The sequence below is a fragment of the Lipotes vexillifer genome, unplaced genomic scaffold (assembly GCF_000442215.2).
Source record: "Lipotes vexillifer unplaced genomic scaffold, Lipotes_vexillifer_v1.1 scaffold217, whole genome shotgun sequence".
NCBI classification, from domain to species: domain Eukaryota; kingdom Metazoa; phylum Chordata; class Mammalia; order Artiodactyla; family Lipotidae; genus Lipotes; species Lipotes vexillifer.
Window position 1 is genome coordinate 4,974,960 of NW_006788200.1, and position 14,245 is coordinate 4,989,204.

At 39.2% G+C, this 14,245-nt stretch overlaps 1 protein-coding gene across 2 annotated transcripts in view; it reads right to left on the bottom strand.

Moving 5' to 3' along the window:
• Positions 1 to 2,407: 2,407 nt before the first annotated feature.
• The window catches only part of SPOCK1 (SPARC (osteonectin), cwcv and kazal like domains proteoglycan 1), a 569,954-nt gene continuing 558,116 nt past the window's right edge, over positions 2,408 to 14,245 (bottom strand). The window contains exons 8-10 of one of the 2 annotated variants that reach the window (XM_007461396.1): positions 12,524 to 12,586; positions 3,459 to 3,596; positions 2,408 to 3,019 (exon numbers count right to left, since the gene is read on the bottom strand). In XM_007461396.1, coding sequence (XP_007461458.1) covers positions 2,829 to 3,019; positions 3,459 to 3,596; positions 12,524 to 12,586 — 392 coding nt within the window. In that variant the 3' untranslated portion in view covers positions 2,408 to 2,828. The remainder of the gene's footprint in view (positions 3,020 to 3,458; positions 3,597 to 12,523; positions 12,587 to 14,245) is intronic. The other variant, XM_007461395.1, reaches the window with a different exon arrangement.

Here is a 14,245-nt window from a genome sequence, read left to right on the forward strand (position 1 = left end):
CCATGCCTAGAATGTTCGTGGAAACAAAAAGACAGTAATATGTTAGACAACTAACCATTGTGGAAGAAAATTCTGGGGCTTAACTTAGATGCCAAGGAAATGGTATCAAAGAAAAGAACCATTTATGGAATAAGAATATAACTATTTACTAAGGAGGTTCCAAAAATGAGCCAGTGAAGTTTCAACTCTATATCTGTCTCCAACAAGGGAATGATTATCACAGTACTGTTTTTTTTTAATCAAGATTTTTATGTATACTCCATCACTAGCTAAAGGGCTCCTGCCAAAAAAGAGGAAAGCAAAAATTCTTCTTCTAAGGATGAAGTAACTAAAATATCAAATCTTTACTACTTATGCAAAGTACCTTTAAAAAACTCTAATGCTGTCTTGCCAAAGTGAGGCATGAAAAGTGGCGTTAATGTTGCTCCATTGATTTGGGGTTCCAGTCTTAGGAGGGCTTTTTATTTAATATTTTAATGAATCAAAATATCTTCTTGGAATGTCTCTGACAATGAGCATCTCATTACCTTCCTGGGAATTGACTAGTGAGCACTCTTCTCCATCATTAAGTTAATGCTAAGGATCTTTAAGTGTCATCTTAATTTGACACTTGTCATAAGATAATTAGGCAAATTAAAATCAGTGTGGTTCACTCTGTTCCTAGAAGTTTCTCTAAGTGAAATCAATTTGTCGATTTTAATTTGTTCTCTTTTGCATTTTTCCAAGCTCAGAGGAGATAGTGACCATGGTTTTCTTTGATGGTCTAAACTGAGATTTTTTAAATATGTCTTGATTCTTTTATACATTCGATTGTAATTTAGCTGCAATTAAGCATCTGTTTTCTAAATTATCATCTCAGGGTTTTGTTCAAGTGAGAAAAAAACAAAAACAAAAAACTGAAACAGAGGTGAAGGAGTTGAGATCCCAATACAGAGCTTGCCTATGGTCACCCGATACCTAGGGTCCTGGCTGTACTCATTCTATCAAGCCAAATGAGTTTGCCATATCAAGTAAGTTCATGTCCCATCTGAGCCAAGTCCAGGGATAATGCCACTGGGTCTGGCCAATGCAGGGACTGGAAAATACTAGTTTGAGGTGGGCTGGTAAAGTATAAACAAATGGTCAGTTTGGAGTGGGGGCTGGTCAGCTGCCGCTGTAATCATGGTTTGGCTGAGTATATTTTTCGCCTGAGTTTATGTGGTCTCCTTGTGGACTAGCTGGAGTGCAAGAAGGCAAGAAAAACAAATGTGGGCAAGAGAGCCTCCTTGCTGGCTGGCTGATGAGGGCATCCATGTGGGTGGAAACTGGGTGGGGCAGGAGCTTAAGGCCCTGTACTGAGCTAAATGGGGCCACTTTGAAGACTACTCTTTGGTACTTGTACAGGGGCCAGCTTGACAGGGGGAGAAATCCTAAAGACTATAGAGATGATGACCCTACCAAATTTGGAGATAGACCCTAATCATGAGTTAACTTAGGGAAAAGAAACGCAATGGTAAAGGGCTTTCTTCATTAGTACCTTGACACTTGTGTCGGGGAGGGGATGAGGGCAGGACTAACTCTTAAAAATCTAGCCCTAGCTTCCCATGTGCTGTCATGGAGTTCTTTCTAGGCCTCCATCTGAGATTCTTTACAAATGATGAGCGATCAAAAATCTGTAGAGCTTTTATAGCCTCATCACGATGTGTGGATAGAGAGCGGCAAAACTGAAACATTGAGTTAAGAATCCTGAATTTTCTTCTGCTAAGGAACAGCGAGGGACTGTCTTCTCAGAGAGCAGAGGGTATGTGTACATGCCTTAGAAAAAGCCCTTGAGTAGGTAGGAAGGGAGGGGCCTGCCGCAGACAGGACTGCTGCAAGCCCCAGGGGGGCTTGAGCTGAAATGAGAGATGGCTTGTGAAGCTGCCCGCGTGGGAGTCGCATGGCTTCTGTGAGGAAAGCAATTTAGGCAGACAGAGGCTTATCCAAATCAAAGAGGCTTCCAATAACTCTGCTGCCGCAGACAGAAGCAGCCTCCTCAGTCTGCAGGCTACAAGTGCCAACTGTTAGTGCAAAATAGGACTTTGATACACATTTCCTATTCCAGAAATGATGGTCCAGGTCTGGACAAGCTGACAAATGTGTAATTGTTTTTCAAATGAGTTTTTAATAGATAGCCAAACCCTTTTTTTCTGAGAGATGTGTATAGTCTCTTCTGTACGTACGTACATATTTATGTACGTACGTACAGAGAGAAGCATCCAGACACCTTTTCTAATAAAGGAGATCAGTTCCCCAAAGGGACTCTTGACTGAATTAAGGCTGTTGTTTGTAGGAAGCCAGATCGAGTAATGTGAAAAACTAATTTGTAATAATAGACACCAGGGGTGGTGGGGGGCAGTGGGAACAAGGTACAGTGCAGTGTGTTTTCCACAACATCTACAGGACACAAGAAAAGCACTTAGACACGGTAAGGCCGGGAACCATGCTGTACTAACCACCAGTGTCAGTGATCGCAAAGGGTCTTTGACGTTTGAGGGTAGGGGCTCCCTGCACTGTCAGAATCCCACATAAATCACATGCTTGTTGCAAAAATCTCACGGGAGGGAAGGAGGCTCTAATTCAGCCAGCCTTCCCCTGTCTAAAAAACAAAACACAACACCCTTTTTCCCACACGCCGTATGCAAAATCAGAACGCTCCGGGAACAAGGAGTTGTCTTCCGAACCTTAGGTTGGGTAGAGAGGGCAACAATGGAGAAGAGGCCATGTGCCGCGGAGTCTTAGATACAAATGCAGGAACAGGAAGTGACTTGCAGTGTTGTGCAAACCTCGTGTCCTCCTCCTCGTGGGAACTACCATATGTACCCGACCTCGTCCTCTTTCTCGTCGCCCTCGTCCTCATCATCCTCCGTCGCTGCCCGGGCGTGCACCCGCAGCTTCCCCACTTTGTCCTTTGGTCCCAGCTCCCATTCATCCTCTAGGTCATCCAGCAGGACCACAGAGCCGCCACTGCCAAAATCCCCTGAAGTTTCCTGCTCCTCTTCTGAAACATTAAGAAGGAAGAAAAGATCTGAGGTTAGGTTCTTCTTATGCCTCATGACTTCCTTAACTGTAGGGCAAAATCATGCAATTTACCTTCTGAACATGAGAGCATCCCTGTCTACCTGGCATGGACCACAAGCTTTATTCTGATATGAGCCCCAGATTCTTGAGATGTTTCTACCTTTTTGGGAGGTTTATCTGCAGCCGTTTCTGACTGTCAAAAACTGTTGTCTAGTTCATTGGCCATAGTGAGCTCCTGGCACTCGGAAAACTAGCTATGCATTATCTCGTGTGATTTCAGGGTTACTTTATCTCCATTGTAAACTCACTCACTGTAAACCATAACGACCTCTACAAATTCTTCTGCCCAGATCCTCATACAGTGAGTACCTCTAAGTCACCAGAGGTCATTGGGGGCGGATGCAGCAGGCCTTACTCACCACAGCTCACCGCACCCTGTTTCCTGGAGCCAGCTAGCTCGTTCCCGTATTTATCCACACACCAGCACTGCCCTGTGCTGCCGTGGCACTGTGTGGCTTTGTAATAGCCCTCCTCATTACACCGAGGTATGAATGCTCCTGGGAGAACGAAAGGTCCAACTTGAATCAGAGAAGTGCACAGATACTCAGAGTTAATGCCCTCAAAAACAGACAAGAGGGCTCACACATCGGACAGGGTATTTACTGCAAAGCCAGCAAGAAAGAATGGCATGCTTGGTTATTACCTAATCAAAATTACAGGGCCCTAGGACTTGCTCAAGGTTAGATAGGATTCCTTCTTGGATGAGTTCTCTTTTTCCCTGTGGTTCTACTCTTATTAATAACTTTTTATTTCAGAAGTTTTTCCAGTTTTATTGAAATGTAATTGACATATAATCGACACACAGCACTGGATAAGTTTAAGGTGTATAGCACAATGATTTGACTTATATATTGTGAAATGATTACCACGGTAAATTTAATTTACATCCATCATCTCATATAGAAAAAAAAAGTTTTTTTCCTTGGGAGAAGAACTCTCAGGATTTACTCTTTGCAACTTTCGTATCTACCATACAGCAGTGTTAACTATAGATATCACGTTGTATGTTATATCCCAGTACTTATTTATCTTATAACTGGAAGTTTGTACCTTTGGACCACCTTCATCCAATTTTCCCACTGCCCATACTCTGCCTGTGTTTACCACCAGTCTCAAAGTTTGTTTTTAGATTACACATACAAGTGATCATACAGTATTTTCTTTCTCTGTCTGACTTACTTCACTTAGGATAATGCCCTCAAAGTCCATCCATATCATCACAATTGGCAGGATTTCCTTCTTTCTTCTGGCTGAATGATGTTCTGTTCATATATATTTATATATGTGTGTGTGTGTGTGTGTATACATATATATATATATATATATATATATATAAACATATATGAACTTCTTTAGCCATTCATCTGTTGATGAACACTTAGGTTGTTTCCACATCTTGGCTAATGTAAATGATGCTGCCATGAATATGGGTGTGCAGATATCTCTTTGACATAGTATATTCATTTCCTTCAGATATATTCCCAGAAGTGGAATTGCTGGATCATATGGTAGTTCTATCTTTAACTTTTTGAGGAACCTCCATACTGTTTTCCATAGGGCTGCACCAATTTATAATCCCAGCAACAGTGCACAAGGGTTCTCCTTTTTCCACATCCTTGCCAACATTTGTTATCCCTTGTCTTCTTCATGATAGCCGTTCTAACAGGCAGGACCTGATATCTTATTGTGGTTTTGATTTGCATTTCCCTGATGATTAGTGAGGCTGAGCACCTTTTCATGTACCTGTTGACCATTTGAATATCTTCTTTGAAAAAAATGTCTATTCAGTTCCTTTGTCCATTTGTCAAATTGAATTATTTGTGGAATTTTTTGTTTGTTTTGTTTTTGCTATTGAGTTGTATGAGTTCTTTATATATATTGATATTAACCCCTTATCTGATATATGGTTTGCAAATATTTCTTCTCATTCCATAGGTTGTCTTTTCCTTTTGTTGATTGTTTTGCTGCACAGAAGCTTTTAAGTTTGATGTAGTCCCACATATTTTTGATCTTGTTGCTTGTGTTTTAGGTGTCATATGCAAAAACTCACTGCCAAGGCCCATGTCAAGAACTTTTTTCCTGTGTTTTTTTCCTACCAGTTTTATTGTTTCCAGTCTTACATTTAGGTCTTTGATCAATTTCAAGTTAGATAAGAGTCTAAGATAGATAGAGTCTAAGTGTAAGATAGGAGTCTAGTTTCATTCTTTTACATGTGAAAATCCAATTTTCCCAGCACCATTTCTTGAAGAGACTGTCTTTTGAATATATTAGTTGATTGTATATGTATGGGTTTATTTCTGGGCTCTCAGTTATGTTCTGTTACTCTATGTGTCTATTTTTATGCCAGTACAACCTTGTTTGTTGACTATAGCTTTATAATACAGCTGGAAATCAGGAAGTGTTCTTTGTTCTTTCTTAGAGTTGCTTTGGCTATTTGGGGGTTTTGTGGTTTCATATAAATTTTAGGATTGTGTTTCTGTTTCTGTAAAAAAAAATGCTACTGGGATCTTTATAGAAATTGCTTTGAATCTATACATGACTTTGGGTAGTACAGACATTTTAACAATATTAATTCTTCTAATCCATGAATATGGGATTCCTTTCATCAGTGTCTTACAGTTTTCAGCATAGAGATCTTTCACCTCCTTGGTTAAATCGTATCATCTGCAAACAAAGAAAATTTTACATCTTCCTTTCCTTTAATGTGCTGCTAGAGAATTTTTGCATCTATATTCATCTGGGATATTGGCTTGTAGTTTTCTTTTCTTGTAGTGTTTTTTTTCTGGCTTTAGTATCAAGGTAATGCTGGCTTCATAAAATGAGTTTCGGAGTGTTCCCTCCTCTGAAGTTCTTTGGGAAGAGTTGGAGAAGGATTGGTGTTAATTCTTCTTTAAATATTTGGTCAAGTTCACCAGTGAAGCTATCTGCTCTTGGTCTTTCCTTTCTTGGGAGATTTTTGATTATTGATTCAATCTCCTCACTAGCAACTGGTCTGTTCAGATTTTCTATTCCTTCCTGATTCAATAACATTAATACTTGAGAGAATCATAGGATTTTTTATCCTTTATATGCTTTTACTGAGTGGCACAATTTTTAAAAATATATCTTTGCTTTCCTGGAATAAATACTCCTTGGTCATGATATATTGGATTCAATTTGCTGAACCTTTTGCATCTATGTTACTAAGTGATAAAGGCATATAGTTTTGTTTCTTCAATTTCTGTATCAAAGCAACTAATTTGTAAAGTGATTCAGGTATTTTTCTTTTTCTGTACTGCAGATGTTTTGTATAAAATGAGAATGATCTCTTCCATGGATTCACCCATAAAAATATTTTGAGCCTGGTGCCTATTTTAGGAGGTGACAGTAGTATTTTGATTTTGATTTAAAATTTATGTTTTTTTTTTTAATCCTGTTGGGTCTTCTTTTTCTTCATGACCCATACTCATAGTATCCTTTTCAACTAGGTTTTCGTAATTGCTGTAAGTTGGTTTATAGCAATGGTTTCCAAAGTGTGGGCCCAGGACCAGCAGCTGCATCATCATTGGGAAACAAACTGCTTAGAAAAGCAAGTTCTTGAGCCCACCTCAAACCTACTGAATTAAAGACTTTGAGAGTGGGGCCCAGCGAACTATGCTTTAATAAACTCTCCAAGTGTTTCTGTAGTTCTCAAACTGTGAAGTTTGAGAACTACAGATTTATACTATTCATCTATATCTGAGCTTCCAGCCCATTTTTAAATTCATGAGACTATTTCAGGCTTTCACATTGTCAAAGTTTTGTCTATTTGATTTCTTTTTGCTTTAGTCTTAACTGTAATTGTCCTTATAGCTTTTTGATTTGAAATTTTAGTTTTATTTTTTTTCCAGAAATGCATTTGAAGCTATGAATGTTCCTCTAAGTTTCATTTTAGTTGCTTCTCTGTTTTTGGCACATAGTGGTTTCATTTTCATTCAGGTCTAAATGTTTTGTAGTTTTACTTTATTTCATCTTTGACTATTTTTTAAAAAAAACCCAGACATATAAGGTTGTGTAACTTCATTTTTTACTTCTGTTTGTATTGTGTTGTAGAGAATATCATCTATGATACTTTTTTGAGGTGTTTAGTTTTAGTTTTCTTTTGTGTAGTCCGTGACAAATGTCATGTGTGTTTGAACAGACTGTCTATTCTATGCCTGTGTACATATACAGGAATGCATATATAAAAATGCGAATGAATTACGTTGTTCATTTCTTCTTTTGTATACTTGAACTGTAAGTTTTCAAGAAGAGGTATATTAGAGTCTCTGATTAGGCTATAGATATGACAACTCCTCCTTGCAGTTCTGTTACTTTGTGTGTGTTCTTATTTTTAAATTTTTATTTTATATTGGACTATGGTTGATTTACAACGTTGTGTGAGTTTCAGGTGTGCAGCAGAGTATACATGTATCAGTTCTTTTTCAAACTCTTTTCCCATTTATGTTATTACAGAATATTGAGCAGTGTTCCCTGTGCTACACAGCAGACCCTTGTTGGTTATCTATTTTAAATGCAGTAGTGTGTACGTGTCCATCCCAAACTCCCAGTTTATCCCTCCCCACCTCCACCTTTCCCCTTCGGTAATCATAAGTTTTTCTATGTCTGTGAGTCTGCTTCTGTTTTGTAAATAAGTTTGTTTGTATCATTTTTTTCGGTTCTGCATATAAGTGATATATGGAAACAATGGAATATTACTCAGCCATTGAAAAGCAACATGGATGGACCTGGAGATTATCATACTAAGTGAAGTCAGACAGAGAAAGGCAAGTATCATATGATATTGCTTTATATGCAGAATCCAAAAAAAACCTATACAAATGAACTTATTTAGAAAGCAAACAGACTCACAGAATTAGAGAATGAACTTATGGTTACCAGGGGGAGTGGGGGAGGGATAGACTGGGAGTTTGGGATTGACATGATCATATGGTTTTTATTCTTCACTTTGTTAGCATGGTGTATCACACTGAATGATTTGTGGATATTGAAAAATCCTTGTGGCCCTGGGATAAATTCCACTTTACCATGGCATATGATCCTTTTAATGTATTGCTGGATTCAGTTTGCTAGTATTTTGTTGAGGATTTTTGCATCTATATTCATCAGTGATATTGGCCTGTAATTTTCTTTTTTGTGGTATCTTTGTCTGGTTTTGGTATCTGGGTGACAGTAGCCTCATAGAATGTGTTTGGGAGTGTTCCTTCCTCTGCAATTTTTTGGAAGAGTTTGAGAAGGATGGGTGTTAGCTCTTCTCTAAATGTTTGATAGAATTCACCTGTGAAGCCATCTGGTCCTGGACTTTTGTTTGTTGGGAATTTTTTAATCACACTTTCAATTTCAGTGCTTGTGATTGGTCTGTTCATATTTTCTATTTCTTCCTGGTTCAGTCTTGGAAGGTTCAATTCTTTTTAAGATTTTGTCCATTTCTTCTAGGTTGTCCAATTTAGTGGCATATAATTGCTTGTAGTAGTCTCTTAGGATCCTTTGTATTTCTGTGGTGTCAGTTGTAACTTTTCCATTTCTAATTTTATTGATTTCCATCCTCTCCACTTTTTTCCTGATGAGTCAAAGGGTTTATCCATTTGGTTTATCTTCTCAAAGAACCAGCTTTTAGTTTTATTGATCTTTGCTATTGTTTTCTTTGTTTCTATTTCATTTATTTCTGCTCTGATCTTTATGATTTCTTTCCTTACTACTAACTTTGGGTTTTGTTTTTCTTTCTTTCTCTAGTTGCTTCAGGCATAAGGTTAGGTTGTTTATTTGGGACTTTTCTTGCTTCCTGCGGTAAGATTATATTGCTATAAACTTCCCTCTTAGAACTGCTTTTGCATCATCCTGTTTTCATTGTCATTTGTCTCTAGGTATTTTTTGATTTCTTCAGTGATCCATTGGTTGTTTAGCCTCCACATGTTTGTGCTTTTTTTCCAGTGTTTATCTTATAGTGGATTTCTAATCTCACAGCACTGTGGTCAGAAAAGGTGCTTGAAAGTGACTGCAATTTTCTTAACTTTACTAAGGCTTGCTTTGTGACCCAAGATGTCATCAATCCTGGAGAATGTTCCATGTGCACTTGAAAAGACTGTGTATTCTGCTGCTTTTGGATGGAATGCTGTATAAATATCATTTAAGGCCTGTGTTTCCTTATTGATTTTCTATCTGGATGATCTGTCCACTGATGAAAGTGGGGTGAGGTCCCCCACTATTATTGTGTCACTGTCAATTTTTCCTTTTATGTCTGTTAGTATTTGCCTTATATATTGAGTGCTCCTATGTTGGTTACATCTATAGTTACAATTGTTATAATGTTACATTTTGTTTTAAAGTTATGGGTATACCAACTGATGACATAACAACATAGTAAATGTAACATTTCAGCAAGATAATAATACCTCTTTCTCTTAAGGATTGAAAACAAAGTATTTGCTCTTGTCAGATTTTCTCAGTCTCTGTCTCATAATAAATGAGTTTGGCCCAGTCACATTTATGGTGAGTACAGATATGCATGTTTTTATATCTACCACTGTATTTTGTGTTTGCTGTCTTCCCCCTTTCCTGCTTTCTGTTGAAATGATCAAGTTTTCTTTATTCTATGGTTGTCTTCCATAGGTTTAAAAACTATATATTCTTTTTCCAACATTTTTACTGTTACCTTAAAATAGTCACTGAGAATCACATTTTTCTTAATAAAATCTAAAGTTAATCTATATTTTCTTTTATTCGTGAATAAACCAGACACATTTTTCTCACTGACCCCCAACAGTCTGAAATGTTAATTCTACCTTGATATCAAAACATTTTTATAGTTCATATTTGTTTAGATTTAGCAGCATGCCTTATTTCTTTTCCACATTGTATCTCAGTAATTCCTTCTGGTATTGTCTTCTGCATATTAAAACCTTTAGTAAGTCTGTGGTTAGTAAGCTTACTGAATCTGTGGTTTGAGAATATGTCTGTCATCACACTTGGATGGAATATGTCTGTCATCACACTTGGATGATCACTGAGATAAATTTAACATTCTAGGTTCAAAGTGATTTCCTCTCAGCACTCTGAAGACAATATTTTCTCTTCTTAAATCAGTGATACCAATCTGATTCTCACTCAACTGTAGGTAATATTTATGACAGTTTTTAGTTTTCATTTTTCTTAGGGGGCATGTGTGTTTGTTTGTTTGATGATTGTGTGCTCATCTACTATGGGACAATTCCCCTCAGTGTAACCTGAGTAGTAACATTAATCAGCCATGTGATGATGGATGTTTCTGCTTACCACTGGCTTCTACTGCCTAATTTTATTTGTGATTTTTTGAGAGTGACTGTGTTTTTAAATTGACCTTTTATTTTATTTCATAAAACAGATCTGGAAAGAAGAGTGGCATGGCAGACAGTCACCTCAGATCCAGCTGATTCTAGCAACTGCTCACCAAGCTATTCCAAGATGACCACATTCTCAAAGATCACAGCTAGGAAGTTGCCCCCAGAAAAATCCCTCCTAAGTGACAGGTAAGTCTGCTGGTGCTGCAATTAGGAGTAGTGCCCATACTCTTAGTTGCTCAGCCAGTGCACAGCACCCCTGGTCTTCAGGGAACAGAAGGAAGGACCAAAAAAAAAAGCAGATGCTTTCTTTTGAGAACAAGTAGAAAGGTGAGGAAATGCTGATCCTCCTCCTTGAGCTGCAGTTGGAAAACAAGAGCAGTTAATAGATGCCCCCCCCCCCAAAAAAAATGTATATATATACTGGCTTGAGGCCCCAGGTTGGTAGGAAGCAGGTGCTGCTCTATATCTATAAGGTAATAGAATTACCGTTTTTTTCCTAAGTAGGCAGTAATTATAACTGACTGTAATTTGTTATTGCTTGTTTCTGCTAGGAATCTGAATGCCCCTGAATACACATGTGTTATATTAGATTTCCCCCTGCAAAAAATAATTTGTATGCAGATAAATGGTATTTTTATGAGTCAGCTGGAATAATATCCCTATGTGGGGAGATGTGGTAAGGTGAGCTTTAAAACTAGGTGGGATTCACAGTAGGAAAAAGATAGGCCTTTCATTCCTGTGAACTGGGGAAAATAAAAGATGAGACATTTTATCTGAGGCCCCACATACTTTAAAAATATCTCATTATCAATGAAACAGTAAGAAGATATCCATGCATCCAAAAATAGCACTCTCTGTTAGTTCTCTTAAGCACATCACTCACTCAAACCCAAAATAACCTCGCACATGGAAGAATCAGATCATTGAGCACAAGTCCTTGCACTGGAGGAAAGCCCCAATGGAAGAGAGATCCAGAAAGATGCTTTTATGTCTTCAACACTGGAGAAGAACCTACACTCAGGTCCAGATCACAACGACTGTGGAGTTCTTGGTGAGCTGAAAAGGCTGTTATCAGAAGTGGGAAGTCTAAGGCAAGCCAGTGAAATACGTAGTTTTCAAAAGTAGAAGGAAGGAGATAAGATGCACTTTGAGGTGGCACAAACATCAGATGAAGAGACATGGCCAGAGTTCACAGACCAATCTGCAAAAAACTTGCCCGTTTCCTTCAAGAAAATAGATAAACGCCTGAAACGGCAGGCTGTTTAGGGGGTGAACCTGCTTCTGAATGTTTAACAAGAATAATTCGTGTTGTAGCTGTCATCTCTCTTTTTAAAAAGCAAGGGAAGCAGTGCAGGCTCTTTTTTGGGCAAACAAATGAGGTGTCTCTGATGTCTCAGCAACGACCTGGTCTGCGTGCTGCAGAAAGGAGGGTGTGGAGCTAAAGGGAACCTTCAACAGCCAGCATTTGTTACCTTGGCCACAGATTTGCATGTCAGGGAAAAAACACACTCGCACAACCCACTTGCTTCCACCTCAACATTTGGACAAAAGAGGAGAAACGTAGACAGGGTCCAGTGATCATGCACGTGAAACAGAAATGTGTTTAAGTGCACTCGAGTCCTTGGACCCTGTCTGATAAATTTAGAGGGGACTCAGCTCATCGTCCTCCTTGAATGGACAACTTGATCTGCAGAATGTTGGAAATTCTATAATTTATAGATCTTATCATTTTAACTTGGAAGGAACCCTTGAGAGCTCCGTTTAATGGCCAAAGAAGGAAAAGCCAAGATCAGTGAGGGGTTAGCTCGATTTCAGCCCGGTCACCTGCCCACTGGTCATGGGCTGACCTTTGACGTCTCCTCCCGCTGATGGAGCATGCAGCGTTTCTCAGCCAGCTAACTGATCCTCAGAGTATGTCCTGTGGACTACCGCATAGTACCAGCTTCCTGGAAGAGCCCTGTCTCGGGTAATATGAGGCAGTGAGGGACACTGGTCCCTAATTGAATAACCATGGCTGTGCTCAATATTACAAGAGACACGGATGGTTTAATTAGTTGTTTAAATGAGTGGCAAGAAATGGTACTTACCCAACAGGCTTTTCCCCTTGTTCACCTTCTGAATCCTGTTCATTTCATTCTGGCAAGGGAGACCTAAAAATAATTTATGAAAGTCAGTTTCCGGATGGTAAGGGATATGATTGCTAATGACTGGCTTCACTCTTGACATGAAATGGAGACAATGACACACCTGGGAGTGGAATTACTCCATCTGCTGTTACTATGTAGCAAAACAAATCCAGGCCGTTAGTGGCACTAATTTTACAAAACAACATTTTATACCACTGGGTACTTAAAGTAGTATTTGGGGGCTACTTGCCCTGTATAGGAATCTTTCTTCCCACCAACCATTTAAGCAAATACCAAGTGTCTAGTCAGTGATTTCATTCTTTACTTCTTTATATAAAGAAAAAAGTCTCTTATCAGCCAAGACTTCTATGAGCTGAGAACCAGGATAAAAGGTTACTAGTGGGTACGTGTGCTGAATCCACAGACTAGGACAAATACTTAATCTACCCCAGGTCTTACTGCAGGATAGAAAGACGCTTAGAATGGCTACTTCCGACCTCATGGCTCACTACCCCAGGCAAGTAAAACACAGGCCTCAAGGGACAACTATGAAGATACAGAAGAGATCTAGAGGGACACAAGGGTGACACCTTAACTCTGGGCTTGCCCACCTCCTAGGTAAGTACTTTGGGCCTGTCTCTTTCTCCCTCTCAGCCTCCAAGTCTTCAGTGATAAAACAAACGAGCTCAAAACTGTCCATTCTCAAGTGAAGGGCTGATACAGTGGGAGCCACATGGCTAAAGTAGGGCAGATGAAAGTGTGTGGTACCCTTTTGACTTCCACTCCAAGCAAAAAGAAGGGCGACCTCACTAATCTTAATTTTACTATGACCGGCCTTTGCAGATGCTGTGGCTCTGCTATTTGCTCATGGTTCTCCAGCAAAGACCATGACATTTGGATTCTCAGAGCACTTACCCTACCTCTGTAAGTACAAGTGCAGGGTCTGCAGAAGGTACCTGAGTGCCTATTTACATCTGTCACCCTTCGGATTTCACAATGCCACCTGGTCTTGCTGCTCATTCCTTGAGAGAAACTATCAAGTACATGTTTTTGACTTCTGGGTTTAAGACGATTTCAGAGTACAGGAGAAAGATACCACCTGAAACCAACAAAAAAGAGACCAAACTCCATCTTTCTTTGATGATTAAGAGTAGCATCTAGGGCTTCCCTGGTGGCGCAGTGGTTGAGAGTCCGCCTGCTGATGCAGGGGACACGGGTTCGTGCCCCGGTCTGGGAAGTTCCCACATGCCGCGGAGCCTGCGCTCCGCAATGGGAGAGGCCCGCGTACCGCAAAAAAAAGAAAAAAGTAGCATCTATAGCAAATAATGAACATTCACTGAATTCTCAGAATGCACCAGCTAGTGTTTTAGAACTTTCTCCTAATTAATTTAATCTTTACAGTCACCATATGAGGTAGGTACAAATGGAAATGCTCATCTCCCTATGAAGAAATACAGAGAAAAAATCTTTAGGCATTTAGAAGACTGCTCCTGAAGGAGCATCACAATCATAAACACTCTGCCAGTTTACTAGGAATTGTCAGGCCCCTTTCTCAAACTGTCCTACAGTAATTTTAAAAACTCTAAGTAAAAATGAATCAAGACTGAGACTTACTAAAAATGCTGCGAGAAAAAGAGAGGAACAAACTTCAGATGAAAATTTTGTAACAGAAAATGTATGCTG